Source organism: Oryx dammah, unplaced genomic scaffold (assembly GCF_014754425.2).
Source record: "Oryx dammah isolate SB20612 unplaced genomic scaffold, SCBI_Odam_1.1 HiC_scaffold_25, whole genome shotgun sequence".
NCBI lineage: Eukaryota > Metazoa > Chordata > Mammalia > Artiodactyla > Bovidae > Oryx > Oryx dammah.
In genome coordinates, this window is record NW_024070209.1 from 71,266,893 (window position 1) to 71,288,276 (window position 21,384).

The 21,384-nt window shown below is 41.5% G+C and overlaps 2 protein-coding genes across 4 annotated transcripts in view; one reads left to right on the top strand and one right to left on the bottom strand.

Moving 5' to 3' along the window:
- The first annotated feature begins 34 nt into the window (after window positions 1-34).
- On the top strand, window positions 35-3,146 carry CCDC121 (coiled-coil domain containing 121). Its single transcript, XM_040224377.1, has 2 exons — window positions 35-683; window positions 1,476-3,146. The coding sequence occupies exons 1-2, from the start codon at window positions 49-51 to the stop codon at window positions 2,440-2,442; spliced, it is 1,602 nt and encodes a 533-aa protein (XP_040080311.1). The 5' UTR covers window positions 35-48; the 3' UTR covers window positions 2,443-3,146.
- A 4,688-nt stretch (window positions 3,147-7,834) lies between these two features.
- The window catches only part of ZNF512 (zinc finger protein 512), a 29,804-nt gene continuing 16,254 nt past the window's right edge, over window positions 7,835-21,384 (bottom strand). For 2 of the 3 annotated variants that reach the window (XM_040224362.1, XM_040224361.1), the window contains exons 10-14: window positions 20,227-20,421; window positions 16,923-17,024; window positions 15,977-16,039; window positions 14,405-14,503; window positions 7,835-9,785 (exon numbers count right to left, since the gene is read on the bottom strand). In XM_040224362.1, the coding sequence (XP_040080296.1) occupies window positions 9,477-9,785; window positions 14,405-14,503; window positions 15,977-16,039; window positions 16,923-17,024; window positions 20,227-20,421 (768 nt within the window). In that variant the 3' untranslated portion in view covers window positions 7,835-9,476. The remainder of the gene's footprint in view (window positions 9,786-14,404; window positions 14,504-15,976; window positions 16,040-16,922; window positions 17,025-20,226; window positions 20,422-21,384) is intronic. The other variant, XM_040224363.1, reaches the window with a different exon arrangement.

Below are 21,384 nucleotides of genomic sequence, written 5' to 3' on the forward strand. Positions count from 1 at the left end.
TAGAGACGCTACTTGCTAGAGAGACACCCGCGACTTTCCGGATTCTGAATGAGACTAGAACCCAACAAAACCAAATCGAATCCAACCCAACCGGCCAGAAAGGGCAGGGCCAAGGGGCGAGGCGTGCACCTTTTTCTGTCCGTCGTGACCAGGATGGGGGCCCAACTAGGGACCCCGTCGGGGAAGTGGAGGCACTGGGAGGACGGCTGGAAAAGGCCAACCAAAGAGCTGCTCACTGTCGTCGGGCGGGGCCTGGGAAAGTCAAAGCTCTGGACCCCGGGCGGGCAGGACGATCAGGGACCCCAGGGTCCACCGGGGACCCCAGGGACGACCAGGGATTCCCGCGCTACGTTAGTGAAGAGAGTGCGTTTTCCTGTCAGCTCCCGGGGAGCTGGGAACCGAGCCTCTGGAGAACCGGCCGTCAGAGCTCTTCCGTCAGCCGAGGAGGTTAGGCGGCTTAGGACTGCACGACAGGGGACCCTAACAGGATGCGAGCCCCGGGGTTGCTGGGCCACGCCGAGATCCGCAGAGCCTAGTTCGGAGAAACTGGGAATAACCCCCGTAATGACACGCTATTTCCGCGTGTTGCCGCCCCCTAAAAGTAGCTCTCGCTCCGTGGCAGTCTCCCGAAAGGGAAAGAACCGCGACACCGGGGAAGAACAGTCGGCTGACAAGTTTGTCAAGTAGGTACTGAAGGGGCACCTCCCTCCACCCTAGCTCCCTTGGCACCCGGAAAGCTGAAGAGCTGAGGCGTGTGCTCCTCCGCCACCTAGTTGGCTCCAATGGCCCTTTGGAGTGGCGGTAGTGTTCAATAAGCTGTGAGATGTGGGTTTTACACCCAGGCTCTGTTGTACATTGTGTACTCCCGGAGTTAACTTCTGAAGGCAGAAGGGGACGACAGAGGTTGGATGGCATCACCGACTCAATGGACATGAGTTTCAGTAAATTCCGGGAGCTGGTGATGGACAGGGAGGCCTGGCGTGCTGCAGTCCATGGGGTCGCCAAGAGTCCGACGCGACTGAGTGACTGAACTGAACTGAGGGCTGGCCATCAGCTGAGGACGTTATGCAGCTTAGGACTGCAGGACTCCGGACCCTGGCAGGATCCGAGCCCCAGAGTTGCTGGGCGACGCCGAGATCCGCAGAGCCTAGTTCGGAGAAACTAGGAATTTCTGGGGGTGTACATTGTGGTGAAGTCACTTCAATTCTCTGAACCTGTTTTCTCCTCTTTAAGCTGGAGAGACTACCTCTCAGGGTTGCAGCGAAGACATGTCAGTTGTAAATTACACTCCCTTGTCTTTACCCCTAGTTCTACCAGTCTCCCCCCACCACTCCTACCCACTTACCTTGTGTGAGGGACATCAATTTGTCCTCCCAAATACTTGAGATATGAATTACAGTACAAGTGTGCATTTTGAAAATTATTTTCTAATTTCTCATGAAAAACATGAGCAAATGTCTCGCTTGTTCTTTCAGGTTGGCTGAGGACACCAGTGATTCCCTTCAACCAGATGTTAATTTCATACATACTTTTCTCAAGCCAGAGAAGCTAACAAAGTTTGAGAAGAGGTTTAAGGGAAGAGCAGTAATGGAAATGATGAAGCTGGACAAAGAAATCAAAGAAACTCAAATTCGGCTAGAGCCCTTAGTGGTGGAAACTCGGCAGCTACTGGAGGAAAAACATCACATACAGAAGGAAAACCAGTTCTTTCAGGAATACCTGACCAAGCAAACAGAGGAGTCTAGACAGAGAACCGAGAAGCTGTGGAACTACTATCTACAACAAAGCGTGAAGATTGAACAAAGAAAACAAGAATTAACCTCCAAATATGCGAACAAAAATTCAGCGCTCAAAATAGAGCTCTTGGAGAAGGAAAACACCCTATCCAATTTAAATAAGCAGTTGGAGGCAATGAGGGACATTTCAGTGATAAAGGAAAAACAAGACAGAGAAATTGAGAAACTTCAGCAGGAGATAAAGAAGACCCACGTTGAGACAGCTGCAAAGAAACAGGCGATGCTCATCCAGTTCTTCCAAGACAAAGCATTACTGGAGGCACAGCTGAGTGAGCTAGAGGCAAGGGAGTCGGGAAAGAAGGTAACAAAGGAGCTGAAAAGCAAGAATCAGGCCTTGGAGAAGGCAGCAAAGCAGCACGTTGCCGAGTTCCACAGTAACATCAACAGACAGCACCAACAGTTACAGAAGGAACTTCCAGAGCTAGTTCAGAAATGCCATCAGTTGGAGGATACTCACAGCCAATTAAAAAAGAAGCAGCAGCTGCTGCAGCAGGAGCACTGGTACGTGGAGTGCTTAAGGCGAGGGAGGCAACAGCTGCAAGAAAGGCGTAATCGATGCCCAAATGGACAGGGTTCTCCGAAGACCACAAGGAACCCTGCCCTAGGCACCAAATCAAAGGTGCATCCAAAGAAATTTCTAAAATAACACTAAGTCAAGACTAGAGCAAGGGTTCTTAGGTGCTATATAACATAACCCTGGTTAGGAAGGCTTTGAGATCTCAGGTTGCTATGGTAAAATACCCATTGTAATGTGTTAATATGAAGGATTAGGTGTTTTTCTCAACCAATACTGCTAGATTATTGGTAGCACTGGCTTCCCATTAAGTTAGATTTTTCTTTAGCTCCTGGTAATAACTGGGCTGTTCCTTATACCTCCAGATAACCCAGTACCATTTGCCAAAATCCACCTGTGAAACCACCTCAAGAAAACACCGTGAGAAAGTGACAGAAAAACAGTTGTGTGGTGTGTTCCACCTAGCTAAGTTAGGTTTCTTTACAGAAAAAGAAACCCCTGAGGAATAGCATTTCAGATTGTTAGATTCTGCTTTGTGCTCTGTAAACAACCAATGTCCATGTATCCTCCCTTCTTTGGCCACCTTGGCATACATGTGCAGTGTTTTCAAGCTTCTTTATAAAGTCTGTGCTGGTGATCAAGTAGCTGCTTCTGTAGTTTTCTCATGATTGAAAGATTAATAACAGCAAGTGTAAACAGGATGACCTGCTGTCTGATGCTCAGCCCATACAATTTTAACTTTGAGTAAACTGTGTGATGCTAGTTGTTCAGTGGTATCTGACACTTTGTGACCCCATGGACTGTAGCCCGCCAGGCTCCTCTGTCCATGAAATTCTCCAGGCAAGGATTGGGTAGCCATTCCCTTCTCCAGAGGATCTTCTTGACCCAGGGATTGAACCTGGGTCTCCTGCATTGCAAGCATTCTTTACCAAGGTGGCTCAGATGGTAAAGAATCTGCCTGTAATGCAGGAGACCCGGGTTCAATTCCTTGGTTGGGAAGATTCCCCTGGAGAAGGGCATGGCAACCCACTCCAGTATTCTGGCCTGGAGAATTCCATGAACAGAGGAGCCTGGCAGGCTATAATCCATGGAGTCACAAAGAGTCAGACACAACTAAACAACTAACACTTTCACTTACACTTTCAAACTCTGTGAAGGAAGGGTAGAGGGCACAGTATAGTCAGTTTTCTGTGGAGAAATACCACTAACGTGAGTGAGATGACTGACTGCTTCTGCCTGTTTTAGAAAAATGTATCAAAAGAAAGTGATCATATATTTGGAGAACTTTTTGAAGATTCTTTTGCCATCTTGTTCCCTAGCAACATCCTCAAATTCTAAGATTACAAAGATAACTTAAGTTTCAATAGAAAGAGCACTTTAGCTTTAGGTCATGTGTATCCTACATCTATGCCTCTTCAATTGAACTAGGAATAGTATTTTAAATTAGTTTAGACTTTTAGGATAGTTACATTTTTGGCACTTAGGACATACTAATGATCAGATCAGGGATTTCTTTGAATGCTGAATCCTGGTACAGAAATATAGCTTCATATTTTAACATCACTCCCTTATGAAAAAATAGAATCAACTTTAAAGAAACTATCAGTGATGAAAACCTTCAGAATGATTTTCCCAGTTTTCAGTTTCATTCATATGTAAAATGAATTCTTGTACTTAGATTCAGAAAGGGATTCTGCCTCCATGTGCCTTTACTTCTAGCTTTAACAAATTTGCTGTTAAATGTGTAATGTCTTGGTTCCTAATTTTTTATTGAAAATAAAAAAATTAAAGATTACCCAGTGATTTCATTATTATCCCAATGTAATATACCTTCTACTCATATCTTTTCTCACTTCTTACCAACTCTGAATGTCTTCCTTATACTAGTGTGTATAAAATAAAAATGCAGTTTTAGTGTACAAAGTCAAATGTTAGGTAGCACACAGAAACCTTAACCTAAAGAGTTTGTCAGTGGAGCTGAAAATAGCTTGCTTTAAAACGTGGCATCCAGAACACATTTGAAACCTTTATTCTCTATGGATGCAAAAACCACAGGAAAATATATAACTGAGGATAATGAGTTGGAATGGAGGATGGATGGAGAATCTTATTATTCTTTTAATTCCCCCTCCTGCCAGGGCTATCCTGATGATCTAATTCAGGAGTGAATAATTTCCATCCTATTTTGAATTCCTCTCATCCCAGATAACGGATCTGATCTGGTATAGTACTTCTGGCTTTTTCTGTTGGGAGTGAGGCCTCTGAAGACTTGAAGACTTTAAGGGGTGGGTCATCTGATAAAGGCCCTTGGAAATTCTTAACAGTAAGCTTGCAGTAGGTTGGGAGAAGGCAACAGCAACCCACTCCAGTACTCTTGCCTGGAAAATCCCACGGGTGGAGGAACCTGACAGGCTGCAGTCCATGGGGTCGAGAAGAGTGGGACACGACTGAGCGATTTTCACTTTCACGCACTGGAGAAGGAAATGGCAACCCACTCCAGGGTTCTTGCCTGGAGAATCCCAGGGACGGGGGAGCCTGGTGGGCTGCCATCTATGGGGTTGCACAGAGTCGACACGATAAGCGATTTAGCAGCAGCAGCAGTAGGTTGGCCAACTAAGGTTTCAGTCTACTTTTTGTCTGCTTTCCTACGCTGGAAAGGAAAAAGGGTGATGTTACAGAAACTGTGTTAGAACAGACCTGAGTTGAAATTTAGGTCAAGACTTAAATGATAAAATGAAGCTTGCAGTACAATTGGGGAAAGACATTCTAAACAGTGGGAACAGAGAATGCAAAGGCTCCAAGATGGGAAGGAGTTTGGGAGGATTAAGGAACAAAAGTCAATGTGGCTAAGTATAGTTGGGGACTGGACAGAAAAAGGGTGGAGCAGAGACCAAGGAGGTTGAAAAGGTTAATGGTGACAGCAAGGAGGCCTTGTAGGACAAAGTGAGATGAATTTTATTCTAAGTGCACTGGGAAATCATTAGGCTTTGAGCAAGTGCATAAAGTCTGATTTATAGTATAAAAAACTCAGCACAGTTGTATGTGGAGTATACCAAGCCAGTGAAAAGAAGGAATCCAGTTAGGAAGCTCTTAAAAAGGCAAGAGGTGATGACTGTTCAGAATGGAAAGGCAAACATGGGAGTGAACAGAAGGCATAGGGGAGAGCTGACTCTTAGTGGGAGGGGACAAATAGGTTAAACAGGAGACTAGGCTCACCAACAGACCCAAGACTGCATCATGTCTCAAAGAACATTTATTTTTCACCCATATAATAGTCTGAGATCTCCTGAAGGGCAAATAGTCTTTCTTGAGGTGATTCAGGGAATCAAACATCTTCCATGTTGTGCTCTGCCACGCCCTAGAGATGCCTTATCATACACATCTACCAGAAGGGGAAATTAAGCATGGAGGTACACTCACCCTCTTAAAAGTTCTAGCACAGAATTGATACATTTCTACTCACACTCCACTGGAACAGTTAGCCGGTTAGCCCATCACTATAGGGGGATTGGGTGAAGCCCTGGGAAGTGTAGTCATTTGTCTTGTAACCCTGTAACTCTGCAACCCTGTTCAATTTTGCTGGACAGCCAGTGGTCTGGTACAAGGATGCTTCCAATATGAATTGGGAATGACTGTAGTATCATTTTTAGACTGGAATATCATTCTTGTAGATGTCTACTGGAAGCCCTGAGCAGGAGGAATCTATATCGCCATAGGGTGTGCTGAGTCGCAGGGCAGATCTTCAATTTTAAGAGATCTTGCCAATTTGTTTATAAATTGATTGTACCAATGTCTGTCCCCCAGTGCAGGGAGTTCACACTGCTCCAAAATCTAGCTGGACTTGATACAGTCCAACTTCAGGAAATATTAATGAATTTGGTTTAAAAACTTACAACACTCAGTAATATGATTAGAATCCTCTCTAGTGTGTCCTGCTGATCCCTGGCTCAGACAGCAAAAATAAAAGGATCCCATGTGAGGGCCCTGGATGAGACTGGTCAAGTTTAACCTCAAACCAATTACAGACACACATCTATTATTGGGGGTTTGGGTGCACACTACTGCAATACAGTGAAATTTACAATAAAGCAAGTCACATGAATTTTCCAGTCTCCCAGTGCATATCGAAAAAGCAAGAGAATTCCAGAAAAACATCTATTTCTGCTTTATTGACTATGACAAAGCCTTTGACTGTATGGATCACAATAAACTGTGGAAAATTCTGAAAGAGATGGGAATACCAGACCACCTGACCTGCCTCCTGAGAAATCTGTATGCAGCTCAGGAAGCAAGTTAGAACTGGACATCGAACAACAGACTGGTTCCAAATAGGAAAAGGAGTACATCAAGGCTGTATATTGTCACCCTGCTTATTTAACTTATATGCAGAGCACATCATGAGAAATGCTGGGCTGGAGGAAGCACAAGCTGGAATCTAGATTGCCGGGAGAAATATCAATACCTCAGATATGCAGATACCACCACCCTTATGGCAGAAAGTTAAGAAGTAAAGAGCCTCTTGATGAAAGTGAAAGAGGAGAGTGGAAAAGTTGGCTTAAAGCTCAACATTCAGAAAATGAAGATCATGGCCCATCACTTCATGGTAAATAGATGGGGAAACAGTGGCTGACTTTATTTTTCTGGGCTCCAAAAGCACTGCAGATGGTGACTGCAGCCATGAAATTAAAAGACGCTTACTCCTTGGAAGGAAAGTCATGACCAACCTAGACAGCATATTGAAAAGCAGATATTACTTTGCCAACAAATGTCTGTATAGTCAAGGCTATGGTTTTTCCAGTGGTCATGTATGGATGTGAGAGTTGGACTATAAAGAAAGCTGAGGGCAGAACTGATGCTTTTGAACTGTGATGTTGGAGACTTTTGAGAGTCCCTTGGACTGCGAGGAGATCCAACCAGTCCATCCTAAAAGAGACCAGTCCTGGGTGTTCATTGGAAGGACTGATGTTGAAGCTGAAACTCCAATACTTTGGCCACTTGATGCAAACAGCTGACTCATTGGAAAAGACCCTGATGCTAGGAAAGACTGAGGGCAGGAGGAGAAGGGGATAACAGAGGATGAGATGGTTGGATGGCATCACCAATTCAATGGACATGGGTTTGGGTGGACTCCGGGAGTTGGTGATGGACAAGGAGACCTGCCATGTTGTGGTTCATGGGGTCGCAGAGTCGGAGATGACTAAGCACCTGAACAGCGCATATAAAAGGTATGCAATATAGACTACACTGCATTGTAGTTGCTTTGAAGTGTGCAATTCCATTATGTCTAAAGCAACAACTGTACATACTTCCATCAAAATCAGTATCTGTAAAGGGAAGAGCAATAAAGCAAGGTATGAGTAGATTCATTTGAACCAGCCTAATTTTGGACCTAAGCAACTACTGAAAAACTGTATGTTACTTCTTCAAAACTCATTCCCATCTCTAGTCATCATTTCCCTCCCTTCACACACAGTGTCAGTAAGGAGACAGGTAGCACATTGGAGTCAATGAACAATGGAAAACATCATTCTAACACAGTCGTTTATTTTTCTTGCCATTGCCAAACATTCCCCAAATCTTACTCACCAGAAATTAACAGAGCTTCTCCATTTTCCTCCCTGACAATCCTCATGAATGGAAAGGGCTTTAAGAGAGCAACTGCCAATGACAATGTCGAGTGGATAGACCATGTCCTTCGTTTCAAAACTACCTGTTCTGGCAGTATCCCAACCAGGTTTCAATGCTCCTATGTTTCAAAGTGGTCTTCACAAAAGCCCACATTTTAAGGCTATATGGAGGAGCACAGAGAACAGTTAATAGTGGTTAACAGCCTTTTAGATTTTGAAAAGGCAGTACTGGTCCACATCAGGGTTAAGGGTCTCTGGCTTTTTATGTGGCCTAATTCCACAAAAACTGGCAAGAATACAGAAGACCAATATTTATGGAAAGGGGGAAGAGAATTCAGAAATACAATAACAGAGCTGCTCTAATCAATGCTCCAGGGAAAGCCAGCCTCAAGGAGAAACAGCCTAACAGATACTATCGGCTAGGCATGAGTATCAGAAAAAGAACTTTTCTTTCCAACTCCAGATAAGTATCTACACCTGGTGTCAAAGTCTCAGGTTATAAAGAGGACAGAACACAACATCTAAAAAAGGGTAGAGAACAACATTCTCAGGAAATTCAGACAGACTTTGGCTAATGGGAGATACGAGGACTTAACAGAGTGCAGACTAACCATCAGGTCAAGTCTGGGGAGAAGGAATGTGCACCCTGGCTACCAATCTTCATGGCAGTACCAGCAATATTAGGGTTCTGTGTCAAATATCAGAGGTAAAAGGGTATTACTTCTCAATCCTCAAAACTGCAGGAGAAAAATAAACTGCAGTTGATTTGAGGTGTTATTTCTGCTGCCTTCTTTCCAGTCATTTTATGTGAGACATATTCCTCCTAAGGCTGCATATCATGCCTGTGCATCTAGTTACTTACTGCCACCTGGGACAAAGTATTTCCCAGGAAAACCTGCGTCCAGAGGGTGTAGCTTTATTATTCTAAGTATTTTCTCACTTTCAATCCTAAAACCATAATGAGACAACAAACAGCCTCCATAAATTCTGTCACCCAAGCAGACAGGGGACCCTTATTAAAGGAATGACAACAGCTCTAGGTTCTAGGCTTGTTATATCACAAATACAAAATCATCAATCAGCATGGTTTTAAAAAGTTAGTTTGGAATCATTTTATAAGATAGATGATGGAGTAACTACGAAATCAATGGCGTTTCCAAGAACATTCTATACCCCAGTATGGAAAGGATAATCAAACAGGTTTCTTAGTCTTGTACAGGGCAAGAGGGCCTACAGTGGACCTTAACGGGGAGCTCTTTGGGCAAGAGGAGAGAAAAACAGGGGGACTCCAATGAGTATAGCAGGAAAATCTACCAAAAAGGAGATGGGGGTGGGGGTGGTGGAGGGTTCACAAGAATCAGTAGGGAAAACAGTGAAATTTACACAGGAGGAAGGAGCTGAGAGTGTCACAGCATTACACAAACAGCTGAAAGAGTAAATTTCTCTTCACTCAGCCCCCGTGACTCAGGCCTCTCCACACAGGTCCCTGTGACCACAGCCTCCCATCCACTCTCCCAGGAGTGCTTTCACACTGACTGCCTATTTCTTTCCTCGTTTATGATTTGTCTTTGGGGACCTGACTTTCTGAAACTGTGTTGGCACTGGCTCCTGCTCTGGTTCTTTACGGGATGTCGCCACTAGCAGTTCCTCATGATTCCTCCTCTGATCCTTCCCTACTCTAAGACTTGGCTCTGTCTCAGGAAGCTCAATGCCAGGCTGCTGCCGCCGCCTCAGAGACCGTCGGCTCCTGTGCTGCTGCCTCCGCTTCTCTTCTTCTTGCTGTCGCTGTTTTATCTTCATCAGCTTCTCAAAGCTCTTGGTTGTTGTCGGATTGACAACAAACCAGTCCTACAGAGGCAAAACACAAACACCATCCAGTCAAAATACAGTGCCCGAGGAAGCGGTATGGAAGACTTTTTTTTTAAGGTAGGATTAGGGCAGAACACAGTAAGGAGGAAACAGATATGAAACTAGAGCTTAGAACTGTGTCTTATAAACTAGAGAAATACGGTACAAAGCAGTCATTACAAGCACTTCTTGTTTAAGACATGACTTCAGGTACTACTGTAAGGGATCTACAAAGTCTGATTACTTAGCATCATCCCACCCATTCCTCTCCTTTTGAAGATCTCCTCATGAAACATAAAGCATTTGGCTATAGGGGATTTTTATTTCAATTTTTAATTTTGCAGCCAGACCACCTAAGTATAAATCTCAGCTGTTTCTAACCATGTGACCATCAGAAAACTACTTAACCTCTCTGAGTCTCAGTTTAAAAAATTAAGGGCTGGAGGAACTGGAACCCAATGAAGAAGTATTCCTACAAAACAAAAAAACCAAAACAAAACACAGAAATAAAATCAACAAAATGTCAACCTAAATCAAGAAATCTGCTCAGTCTTCTAGCTCTAACTACCAATTCATAGGAAATAGCAGAATAGAGAATCACTGATATAGGAATGCAAACAGCCAAGTCCAGAATGTGAGTAAACATAGGTGACCAAGGGCCTGGTTTCTTAAATAATAGGGGAAAAGAAACACCTACATTGCCTGATGAGATTGTCACTAGCCATGTGTCATTAATAAGCTCTTGAAATGTGCTGAATCCAAATTGAGATAAGCTATGTAAAACACACAGTAAATTTCAAAGACTTTCTGTGAAAAAAAAATGTAAAGTATCTCATTAATAATTCTGTATTGACTATTATGTTAAAAAGTATTTTAGATGTATTGTGTTTAAATAAAATAACAGTATTAAAGTCAATTTCACCAGTTTTCTTTATACATTAAAAAAATGCAGTTAGTAGAAAAATCTGGATTACAAATGTGGCTCACATTATATTTCTATTAGATAGCACTACTCTAGATTAAAACAGACAAACACAAGGACTTCCCTAGCAGTACAGTGGTTAAGACTCGGCACTCACAATGCAAGGGGCACTGGTTCCCTGTTCGGAGAACTAAGATTCCCCATGCCATGTGGTGAGGCCAAAAAAAAAAATCTAAAACAAAGGTCCATATATTGCATTTGTCTATGTTATTTTAATTAATTCATTCATTTACTTCCTTCTTTTTCCTCCTGCAGTGGAAGCACAGAGTCTTAACCACTGGACCACCAGGGAAGTCTGGTTTTAGATCTTGATTGGAATAAACCAAATCTGAAATAAAATGATGAGACAGTTAGGGAAGTATAAATAACGAGTACATATATGATGATATTAAGGAATCTTTGTTAAGTTTTAATGTGTGATGATGGTTGCAGTAATGTATTTTTAAAAGTCCTCATATTTCTAGACACAGGTTGAAAGAAGCATTGACAGCTAATATCTGATATGGACATTTGCTTTAAAATAAGCATAAAAGGACAAGAAAAGTGGATGCAATTATCAATGACACCAGATGGGCCCCACAGAGGACTGTGAAAGCTGTTCATTACACTACTCTGTCCACTTACATGTTTCTGAATGTGTTTTAAAACATGTAGCCTAAGAAAGTGAGACAAAATGGTAGGAACAAGGTAAACATGTTTACCGTAGTACAGAGTTCATAAATTTCATCATAAATCACTGAACAAATGCTTGGGAGCAAGGCCCAGGCTAAGTGAAATTTGTTGGTTCCAATTTTTGAGGAAGAAACTGGAGAAACAAGTGAACTACACAAAACCATATTTTGTTAGGAGATAATTATCTTTCAAACACTTCCTGTAGCATAAATAGTTACAGTATTATTCAAAAAGAAAATAAAGACTGGCCTTCTTTAAGAAATCTCAAATGTGGAAAGGGATTCCCAAAGCTTCAACCGGTAAAGCAACAGGAACCACAATGGATGACACTAACTGAAGCCCAGAAAAACTAACTGAAGTCCAGAAAAACATCTATTTCTGCTGTATTGACTATGACAAAGCCTTTGACTGTGTGGATCACAAGAAACTGTGGAAAATTCTGAAGGGGATGGGAATACCAGACCACCTGACCTGCCTGCTGAGAAACCTGTATGCAGGTCAGGAAGCAACAGTGAGAACTGGACATGGAACAACAGACTGGTTCCAAATAAGGAGTATGTCAAGGTTGTATACTGTCACCCTGCTTATTTAACTTATATGCAGAGTAAATCATGAGAAACGCTGGGCTGGAGGAAGCATAAGCTGGAATTAAGACTGCCAGCAGAAATATCATTAACCTCAGATATACAGATAACACCGCCTTTATGGCAGAAAGGGAAGAAGAACTCAAGAGCCTCTTGATGAAAATGAAAGAGGAGAGTGAAAAAGCTGGCTTAAAGCTCAACATTCAGAAGACGAAGATCATGGCATCTGGTCCCATCACTTCATGGCAAATAGATGGGGAAACAGTGGCTGACTTTATTTTTCTAGGCTCCAAAAGCACTGCAGATGGTGATTGCAGCCATGAAATTAAAAGACGCTTACTCCTTGGAAGCAAAGTCATGACCAACCTAGACAGCATATTGAAAAGCAGAGACATTATTTTGCCAACAAAGGTCCGTCTAGTCAAGGCTATGGTTTTTCCAGTGTCATGTATGGATGTGAGAGTTGGACCATAAAGAAAGCTGAGCACTTTAGAATTTTTGAACTGTGGTGTTGGAGAAGACTCTTGAGAGTCCCTTGGACTGTGAGGAGATCCAACCAGTCCATTCTAAAGGAGACCAGTCCTGGGTGTTCATTGGAAGGACTGATGTTGAAGCTGAAACTCCAGTACTTTGGCCACCTCATGCGAAGAGTTGACTCATTGGAAAAGACCCTGATGCTGGGAAAGATTGAGGGTAGGACGAGAAGGGGATGACAGAGGATGAGATGGTTGGATGGCATCACCGACTCAATGGACATAGGTTTGGGTGGACTCTGGGAGTTGGTGATGGCCAGGGAGGCCTGGAGTGCTGCGGTCCATGGGGTCACAGACAGTCGGACACGACTGAGCAACTGAACTGAACTGAAGCCCACATGGCTAGGAACTATTACATCTGAGGGCAGAGAACTGCTGCAGCGGCTTGCTACTTTTCCCCAGCAGGCAACAATAGTTTCTTCAGTAAAATATGCCAAGAGAATGCACACTCTACTCCTTGAGCTTTTGCAATAACAGATTTATTCTATAGTAAACAAATTCTCTGTTCATCTGGACTCCTAAAAACTTTCCCCAAGAGAAAACTCTTGACCTTCTGAACTTAAAGCATTTCGAACTTTTAACATTTTAATTTTGAAAACTTACAGACTTTCCACAAAAGTTACAATAGTTCAATGGAACACCTAGACTGACCAATGTTAATCTCTCTTCCCCTCCTTCCCTCCTTCCAACTCTCCCTTTCTTCCTTCCTCTGAACCATCTTCAGTTTAGTTACTGACATGATACTTTATTCCTAAAAACGTCATGTATCTGCCTAAGAACAAGGGCATTCCCTGCATAACTACAATACAGTTATCACATTTTGGAATATTAACAATGACTCATTACTATCACTTTGTAGTATAGTTAGTATTCAAATTACCTCAGTTCTCTCAATAACATCTTTTACATTGTTTCTATGCAGTATTTCAACAATATTCAAAACAGGTTGCTCAAAGATGTTGGAATACCAGAAAACAGGAGTATAGACATTGCTGTGAAACAAGAATTCCAAAGGTGTAAATGTAGTTGTCAAATGCCTAGTTTAACTAGACTTCAGGTAATCAGAGGGCTTTCCAGGTGGCTCAGTGGTAAAGCAGGAAACACAGGAGACATGAGTTCAATCCCTGTGTTGGGTAGACCCCCTGGAGAAGGAAATGGCAACCCACTCCAGTATTCTTGCCTGGGAAATCCCATGGACAGAGGAGCCTGGTGGGCCTCACTCCATGAGCTCACAAAGGAGTCAGACACGACTGAGCCCGTGCATACAAGTTAATTAGAAGAATCAGGGCTGTTCATAGCCACAGTTATTTCAAATGCTTTCATGAGTGAGTGAGTGAAAGTCACTCAGTCATGGCCAACTCTTTGTGACCCCATGGACTGTAGCATGCTAGGCTCCTCTGTCCATGAAATTCTCCAGGTTAGAATACTGGAGTCAGTAGCCATTCCCTTCTCCAAGGGATCTTTCCAACCCAGGGATCAAACCCAGGTCTCCCACATTGTGGGCAGATACTTTACTGTCTGAGCCACCAGGGAAGCCCCAAAATACAGGAGTGGGTTGCCATTCCCTTATCCAGGAGATCTTCCTGACCTAGGAATCAAACCAGGGTCTCCTCCATTGCAGGTAGATTCTTTACCAGCTGAGATACCAAGGAAGCCCAAATGCTTTCACAGAAAAATACTAGTCTACATCTGATTTAAGGAAGTCTTTTAACTCTAATGAGTCCAGTAGACCATTTAGTTTTTCTTGAAAGTCCCAGCCCAAAGTAAGAGTCAAAATATCCACATGCCCTTGTGACACAGTCATGGGGTCCACAAGATTATGAAACTGGGGGAAAAAAGGAGCCTCACCTCAGCGTGGACAGAGTTGATGTGATACTTGACACCACTCTCTGACACAAATTCTTTCTGACAGAGAAGACACTTGTATTTTCCAGCCACAAACGTTCCCTATTTTCAAGAAAGAAAAAAACAGCATGACTGGTCAATTTAGGAACAAATTTAGGAAAATCCCAAATAGTAATGTATGTATCCATGTGTGTGTGAGTGTGTGTATACACACACATATATATACGCATACATATATTTACAATATTGAAAAAATACAATTTATTGTTTGAACTCAAATCACCACCCAGCACTCTAAGCTATCCTAAGTCACACCTACAAATAATGGTTACAGCACAAGTAAACTGCTAATTCAGGAGATAAGCCAAGTTAGTGCCAGCAGAGACCCTCCCCTCCTCAAAGTACAGAGAAGACAACATGCTAGGTAAAAGTTAAAGTACACCATTACATGTTAAATAGTTAATACTACCCTTCCAACAAGCCACATGTGCTACCTGGGCAATGGATAGGGACTATTAGAGATGAAAAGAGAAAATACAACTTCAGCAAAGTGAAGAACAGCAATATACTTAGGAAAACTCGTTTGGGTATACTATCACCATAATACATCTATTCTAATGCAATTCTATACCAAACACTGGCCCCACTAAGCCCCCAACACAATCTGAAGTTCCCTGATTTTATTATGTAAGATGTCACATTCTTCTGTTTTCCCTATCTCTTCCACTTCCTTCCAGGTTTCTCCCCCTAATGACCAAATTCCTTAAGTTCAATGAGGGACCAAAATGTAATTCTTCCCACTAGAATCAATCCACTGCTGTAAAGAATGCCTTGGTAATCCAGAATTAGAAGAGCACCCTCCATAAGACCTAGCTGAATGACTCAAACTAGGATCAAGATGACAAACCCCTAAGCATTCCTGCACAGGTCTGGTTTGGGAGCCTACCACTCCCTTGTTAACCTTGAATTAAGACTTCTCTCCCCTCCTGAAGTTTCAGGTTTCCATAGTGCTCATTTTGTGTGAGCAGATATTGCTGAACAGGAACGGAAAGTGGCAGCAATCCCAGGGCTGGTGGGCTATAGGGCCCCTGGATCAACATGGCAAAGATTCAGCGAGGTGAATGGCTGTGAACCTGACATCCAGGGATCCCATCTCCCATAGCCGGAAGACAGCATAGTTCAGATGGCTCTGGAGATCTTCACCAATCTAGATAAAGACATGTTAAATTGATTTTAGGAAGCTGAAGGCCCAGTAAAGCAGGACAGGCCCAGTGTAGCACAGGCTGAGGTGGAAAAAGTTAAATCCCTGATAGGCACTGAGAACTATGTATTTTTCTCCAAATTTTTTCATTGATATCACTTATGGCTATTTTGGGCTATTCTGCATCTTTGGCATGCCCTGGTATCCCACCTAGTAACAGACCAAGAATTTTTGGGACACACACAAAAATACTAAACCAGTCTTTGAAGATAACAGACAACAGGATAACTAGCCATTCACCGAAACTGAATTCTCCTCCATGTCAGATTATTTTAGAGGTCATGTTCAGATAAATAGTTCAGAATGTTACAAACCAATGTACAAGAGCCCAGGTGAGCTTTAAGACCAGATACACTACTGTAGACAGCCTCACAACCCTGTAAAAGAGAAGAAGAAAGCATGTGAAGATGACACCAAATAGCATCATTTTCTTAGCAATCTGGCCATTCACATTAACCCACGCTATCCTCGGGAGGAAGAGGTCAAATAAATTGCACCACAACCACACAGAAACATATGCAAGCCAGAGAACAGAAGAGGTAAAAGAAAAAGAGATAAGCAAGCTGCTTAATAAAGCTTAAAACATTCTCTTCTCTGGTGCTTTTCCGATACTTAGAAACACACAAAAAAATTGTATGCTCAGGTTTTGCAAAAATTAACTTTCTCTAGTATATCTGTCTCTCGTATATCTACTCCTCCCCAAAGCACTGCATATACAATTGCAATTGATTAATGATGGCAGGAAATTCTATGCCACTTTTCCAATCAGGAAATGTATCATACACCCTCCCTTTGAAACTGCCTAAGTCCTGTGATGCCTTTGACAAACAGCATGCTATGAAAATGATGCTGAACAAATTCTGAAGCTAGGCCTAAGAGATCTGAGCTTTTTCTTTATGTTCTTGGAATATTCTTCCTGAGAATTCAGTCACCATGTATCCTGCTGGTAACCCAACTACAATGCAAGATAGAGAGGCCATATGGGCAGCCAATATCCCAGCTGAAGTGGCTGCTTAGAAGCCATTCAACACTCAGAACTTCCAGCTAAAAGCAACCCATAAATGATTCCGGCTGATACCATGTATTAATACAACTGCCCTCTGAATGTGGACAGAACTGGTGATTTACAGAACTGTTAATAAAGTAATCAATGTTTGAACTTTTTAAGATTCACATGCTTCGTCCCAAAGGAATAAATAACTGAAACAACAGCAGATACTTGATCAACATTTAATGACTAGATGAAAGAGAAAGAACCACCTGGTTAGGACACTGAATGCGATGATACTTCTTGATATCTGACTTCCATTTGTGTAGTACTTCTTGGCTGAAGGTCGGTAGCCCAGGACGAGTATATTTTAACTATAAGACAGGAAACATTTTATTGGAGGAACTTAACTTTCAACCAAAATATCCCATAAGTAAGAGAATTATGTGAGCTCTTCAGGTCATGTAATTCTGGAGTTACAGAAGTATATTTTCATACACAAAAAACATGGCACACCAGGCTTCCCTGTCCATCACCAACTCCCAAAGATTGCTCAAACTCATGCTCATCAAGTCAGATCTTATGATCCGACTTAAGACCTTAAGGATCTTAAGATCCTTTTAAGTTACTGAAACATATTATCTATGTTTCAAAACACTGCATACTGTTTTGTCTTTAAAAAGTTTGACTTTTAACAGAAGACAGGAGACTTTCAGATATAACATTTCATCTAAAGTTGAAAATAAAAAAGCTAGTGACAGAGCATTACACAGTAAAAATATGTTACAAAAGAGAGAGAAAGCAATACAATATGTCCTCTCTATATATAATATATGTATACATTATACTCAAGAAATATATATATTATATATTTAATAGAAATATATGTATATAGGTCAAAAGATAGAAATCAAAATGCTAACAGCAGTATTCCCTGGGTGCTAGAATTTTGAGTGATTTTTATTTTATTCCTGCTGTCTGCATTTATCATTTTTCTTCAATGAGATCATGTTAATTTTTGATATTCAAAAAATTCTAACACCAAAAACTTAAGGTTCAACCTGAAAGAATGTGAGAAGACTCAGAGAACAGAACATCTATTTCCTTATACTACAAAATTAGAATTATTCCCAGCACTTTCTTTCACACGTTTTGACACCAGTTGGTCTCTTCTTAAAACTGTAACTGGTTTCCAGTGACTCTTTTTTTGACCATGCTTTGAGCCATGCGGGGTCTTACTTCCCCAACTAGGGACTGAACTCAAACCCCCTGTATTGGGAACACAGAGTTGTAACCACTGGACCACCAGAGAAGTCCTGTTAACTAGTTTCCAGAAAAAAGTTTTAACATCTGCAGAGATAGTTCTAACAAAGTTCAAAGTTAACAGACAGTTGCATTTCTGGTGAGTAAAGAATCCTCCTACTTGAAAAATCAAAGTATCTGAAAGGAAGCTGATTCTCTGAGATAGAAAGACAGAACCAAGTCTGTAGAGGTAATAGAGGAAATAAGGAAGGTAAACTAAGGAACCTTTGATAAATCAGAGTACAGAACTGGTTGTTAATATTTGCTTTATGTATTTAACAAACAAAAATGGAGAAACTGACTGTAACACAATATCAGCATGGGATTTTAACACCCCATTTACATCAACAGACAGATCATCCAGAAAATGATGAGGAAAATCAATAGGAAATCAATAAGGAAAAGTCACCTTAAATGACACATTATACCACATGGACTTTATATATTAAATATATATATTCCATCCAAAAGCAACCAAGTACACAGTATTTTTGTTTCATGTATTTAACAGGTTTCCCCGATGGCTCAGCAGATAGAGTCTGCCTGCAATGCAGGAGACGGAGGTTCAATCCCTGAGTCAGGAAGATCCCCTGGAGGAGGAAATAGCAATCCACCCTAGTATTCCTGCCTGGAAAATCCCATGGACAGAGGAGCATGGTGGGCTACAGTCCAGCTGGATACAACTGAGCGTGAGTATCTATTTGTAATTGTTGTCTTCTTGTTGGATTGATTCCTTTATCAGTATGTCATGTACTTTGCTTCTTGTTACAGTCATTAAGTTCTATTTTGCCTGATGTAAGTACTGAACAACTTTCTTTCTGTTTCCATTTGCATGGAATACCTTTTTTCATCCCCTCACTTTCAGTCAGTCAGATATGAAATGAGTCTCTCTTAGACAGCATATATACAGATCTTATTTTCATATCCATTCAGTCACTCTGCCTTCTGATTGGAATATTTAGTCTATTTACATCTAAAGTAATTATTGACAGATATGTACTTACTGTGTTTAATTAACTTTGCTCAGGTTATCTATTCTTTGTTCCTTCTTCTTTTGCTCTCTTCCCTTGTGATTTGATGACTATCTTTAGTGACAGTTTTGGATTCCCTTCTCTTTTTTCATGTTTATCTATTGCAGATTTTTGGTTTGTGGTTATCAAGAGGTTTACATATAGCAACCCTTGGAAGTAAACGTGTTAGTTGCTCAGTCGTGTCTGACTCTTGGGACCATATGGACTATAGCAAGCCAGGATCCTCTGTTCATGGAATTCTCCAGAAGGGAATACTGGAATGTGTAGCCATTCTGTTCTCCATGGGCTATTCCCAACCCAGGGATCAAGCCCAGGTCTCCTGAACTTCAGGCAGATTCTTTACCATCTGAGCCACCAGAAGAAACCCAACAACAAGCCACATATAAACATATACTTGCTGTTCTCTTGAGTTTGAAGGCGTTCTAACAACCCTATATTTTTATTCTACCCTCATCAAATGTTTTAGACATATTCTACATCTTTTTGTTTTATATATCCCTAAGTCCCTTTAACATATCTTACAAAGCTGATTTAGTGGTGCTGAACTCCTGTAGCTTTTACTTGTCTTGTAAAATCTTCTCTCTCCTTCAAATCTGAATGACAGCCTCGCTGGGTAGGATACTTGGTTGTAGGTTTTTTCATGGCTTTAAATATATTATGTCACTCCCTTCTGGCCTACAAAGTTTCTGCTGAAAAGTCAACAGATAGTCCTGTGGGAGTTCTCTTGTACATATTCAGCTGCTTTACTGCTTTTAATATTTTTTTTCTTTCATTTTTGGGCTCACTACCCCCAGTCAGTGCAACTCTATTTTTAGTATATAAAATGGTGTTTTGCATAAGCTTTTATTTGGGAAAAGAAAGTAGGTGGGAAGAGGAGGTCTACTGCTATAAAAACAAACTGAAACAATAAGAGGAGTTCTTACCTAAACTAAATATTAAACTACCACATATGAACTAACAAAGTAAAAACACACTGGGCAAAGATCAAACAAAAATCTGGGAATTCAGGTTCCCCTGGAAGTAGTCTAAGATTGAGAGAGCTCCTTAAAGAACTTCTGAAAAAGACTGTCACTCTAGGACCTATATGAATTCAAACACTGCAGCTGGATCATATGTACTCCATATCCGAGGATAAAGGTGCAAAATACTGTTTGTCATGTAATTCAAATGTGTTTACCTTTCTGCGTGTAGTAAGCACAGTATCAGACTAACGGTTCAAAATTAATACAAGTTTCTGCCTCACCTTCCGATCATCAGGTACCAGATCCTGAAGCACTTTTCTTTTAGGCCATTCCTTGGCCAGTTCAGCAGAGGCCAGTTCCTGCAGGTGGTATACAGCTATCTTGGCAGAACGCCTTTGAACTCGGCCTCCACTCTTTGACTCCAAGCTCATGTCCTTCAAGCACTCTGGCTGTCCTGACTCTGGAAAGAAGGATATCTGCAAGAATAAGACATAGTAAAACACAGGCCTGAGAAATGGTTTCCATTAGAGCCAGTGATTAAAGGCTGTCCTTCCTGCCCTAAAAATCAAAATAACTCTTTACTAGCTTGTTAACCCCTAGTACCAAGCTCCACCATCTTACTGCATATTTTACTGGTAAAAAAGCTTCTTAGCAGGATAAAATCTCTTGTGTTGTAACAAGTGGTTAAAAGTCAAGACATATGCATATAAAAAGAAATAAACATGCATCATAGCCCTAGATATAAACTATAAAAAGTATAAAAATTCTAGGAGAAACCTAGGGAGAACATTCTTATGATCCTGGGCATGGTGGGTTCTGATGTGTCCACTTAGTTAGGCTACTGTCATCAGTTAATCAATCAAACATTAATCTAGGTTTAATTTTAAGGTAAATCTAATTCCTGTCCATAGTTAGCTGACTTTAAGTAAGACAGGTGTGACAGAAAAAAAGAGACAAGAAAGATTCCCAAGGTGAGACTCAATACTGTTGCTGACTCAAACACAAACGGGTCCATGAGCCAAAGGTTGCAGGTGGCCTTCAGAAGCTGAGCACATCTCCCAGCAAGCAAAAAAATAAGGTCCTATACCTGCATAAACTGAATTCTTGATTGAGCTTAATGAGCTTGCAAACAGATCCGCCCCTCAAGCCTCCATAAAGGAATAGTCCTGCTAACACTTTGAGTCCAGTCTGATGAGGTTCTACACAGGGGAACCAGCTGAGCCTGGACTTCTGGCCTAATAAACTGTGAGATAATACACTTATGTTGTTTAAGCCATTAATTTTATGATGACTGTTTTAATGCAGCAAAAGAAAATTGTACATCGTACTGAGCAAAGATATCTTAGCTATAACAACAGCATTATCCATGAAGGGAGAAAAAAGACAAACTGAACTTTATGAAAATTAAGAATCCTGCCCTTTGAAAAACACTATAAAAA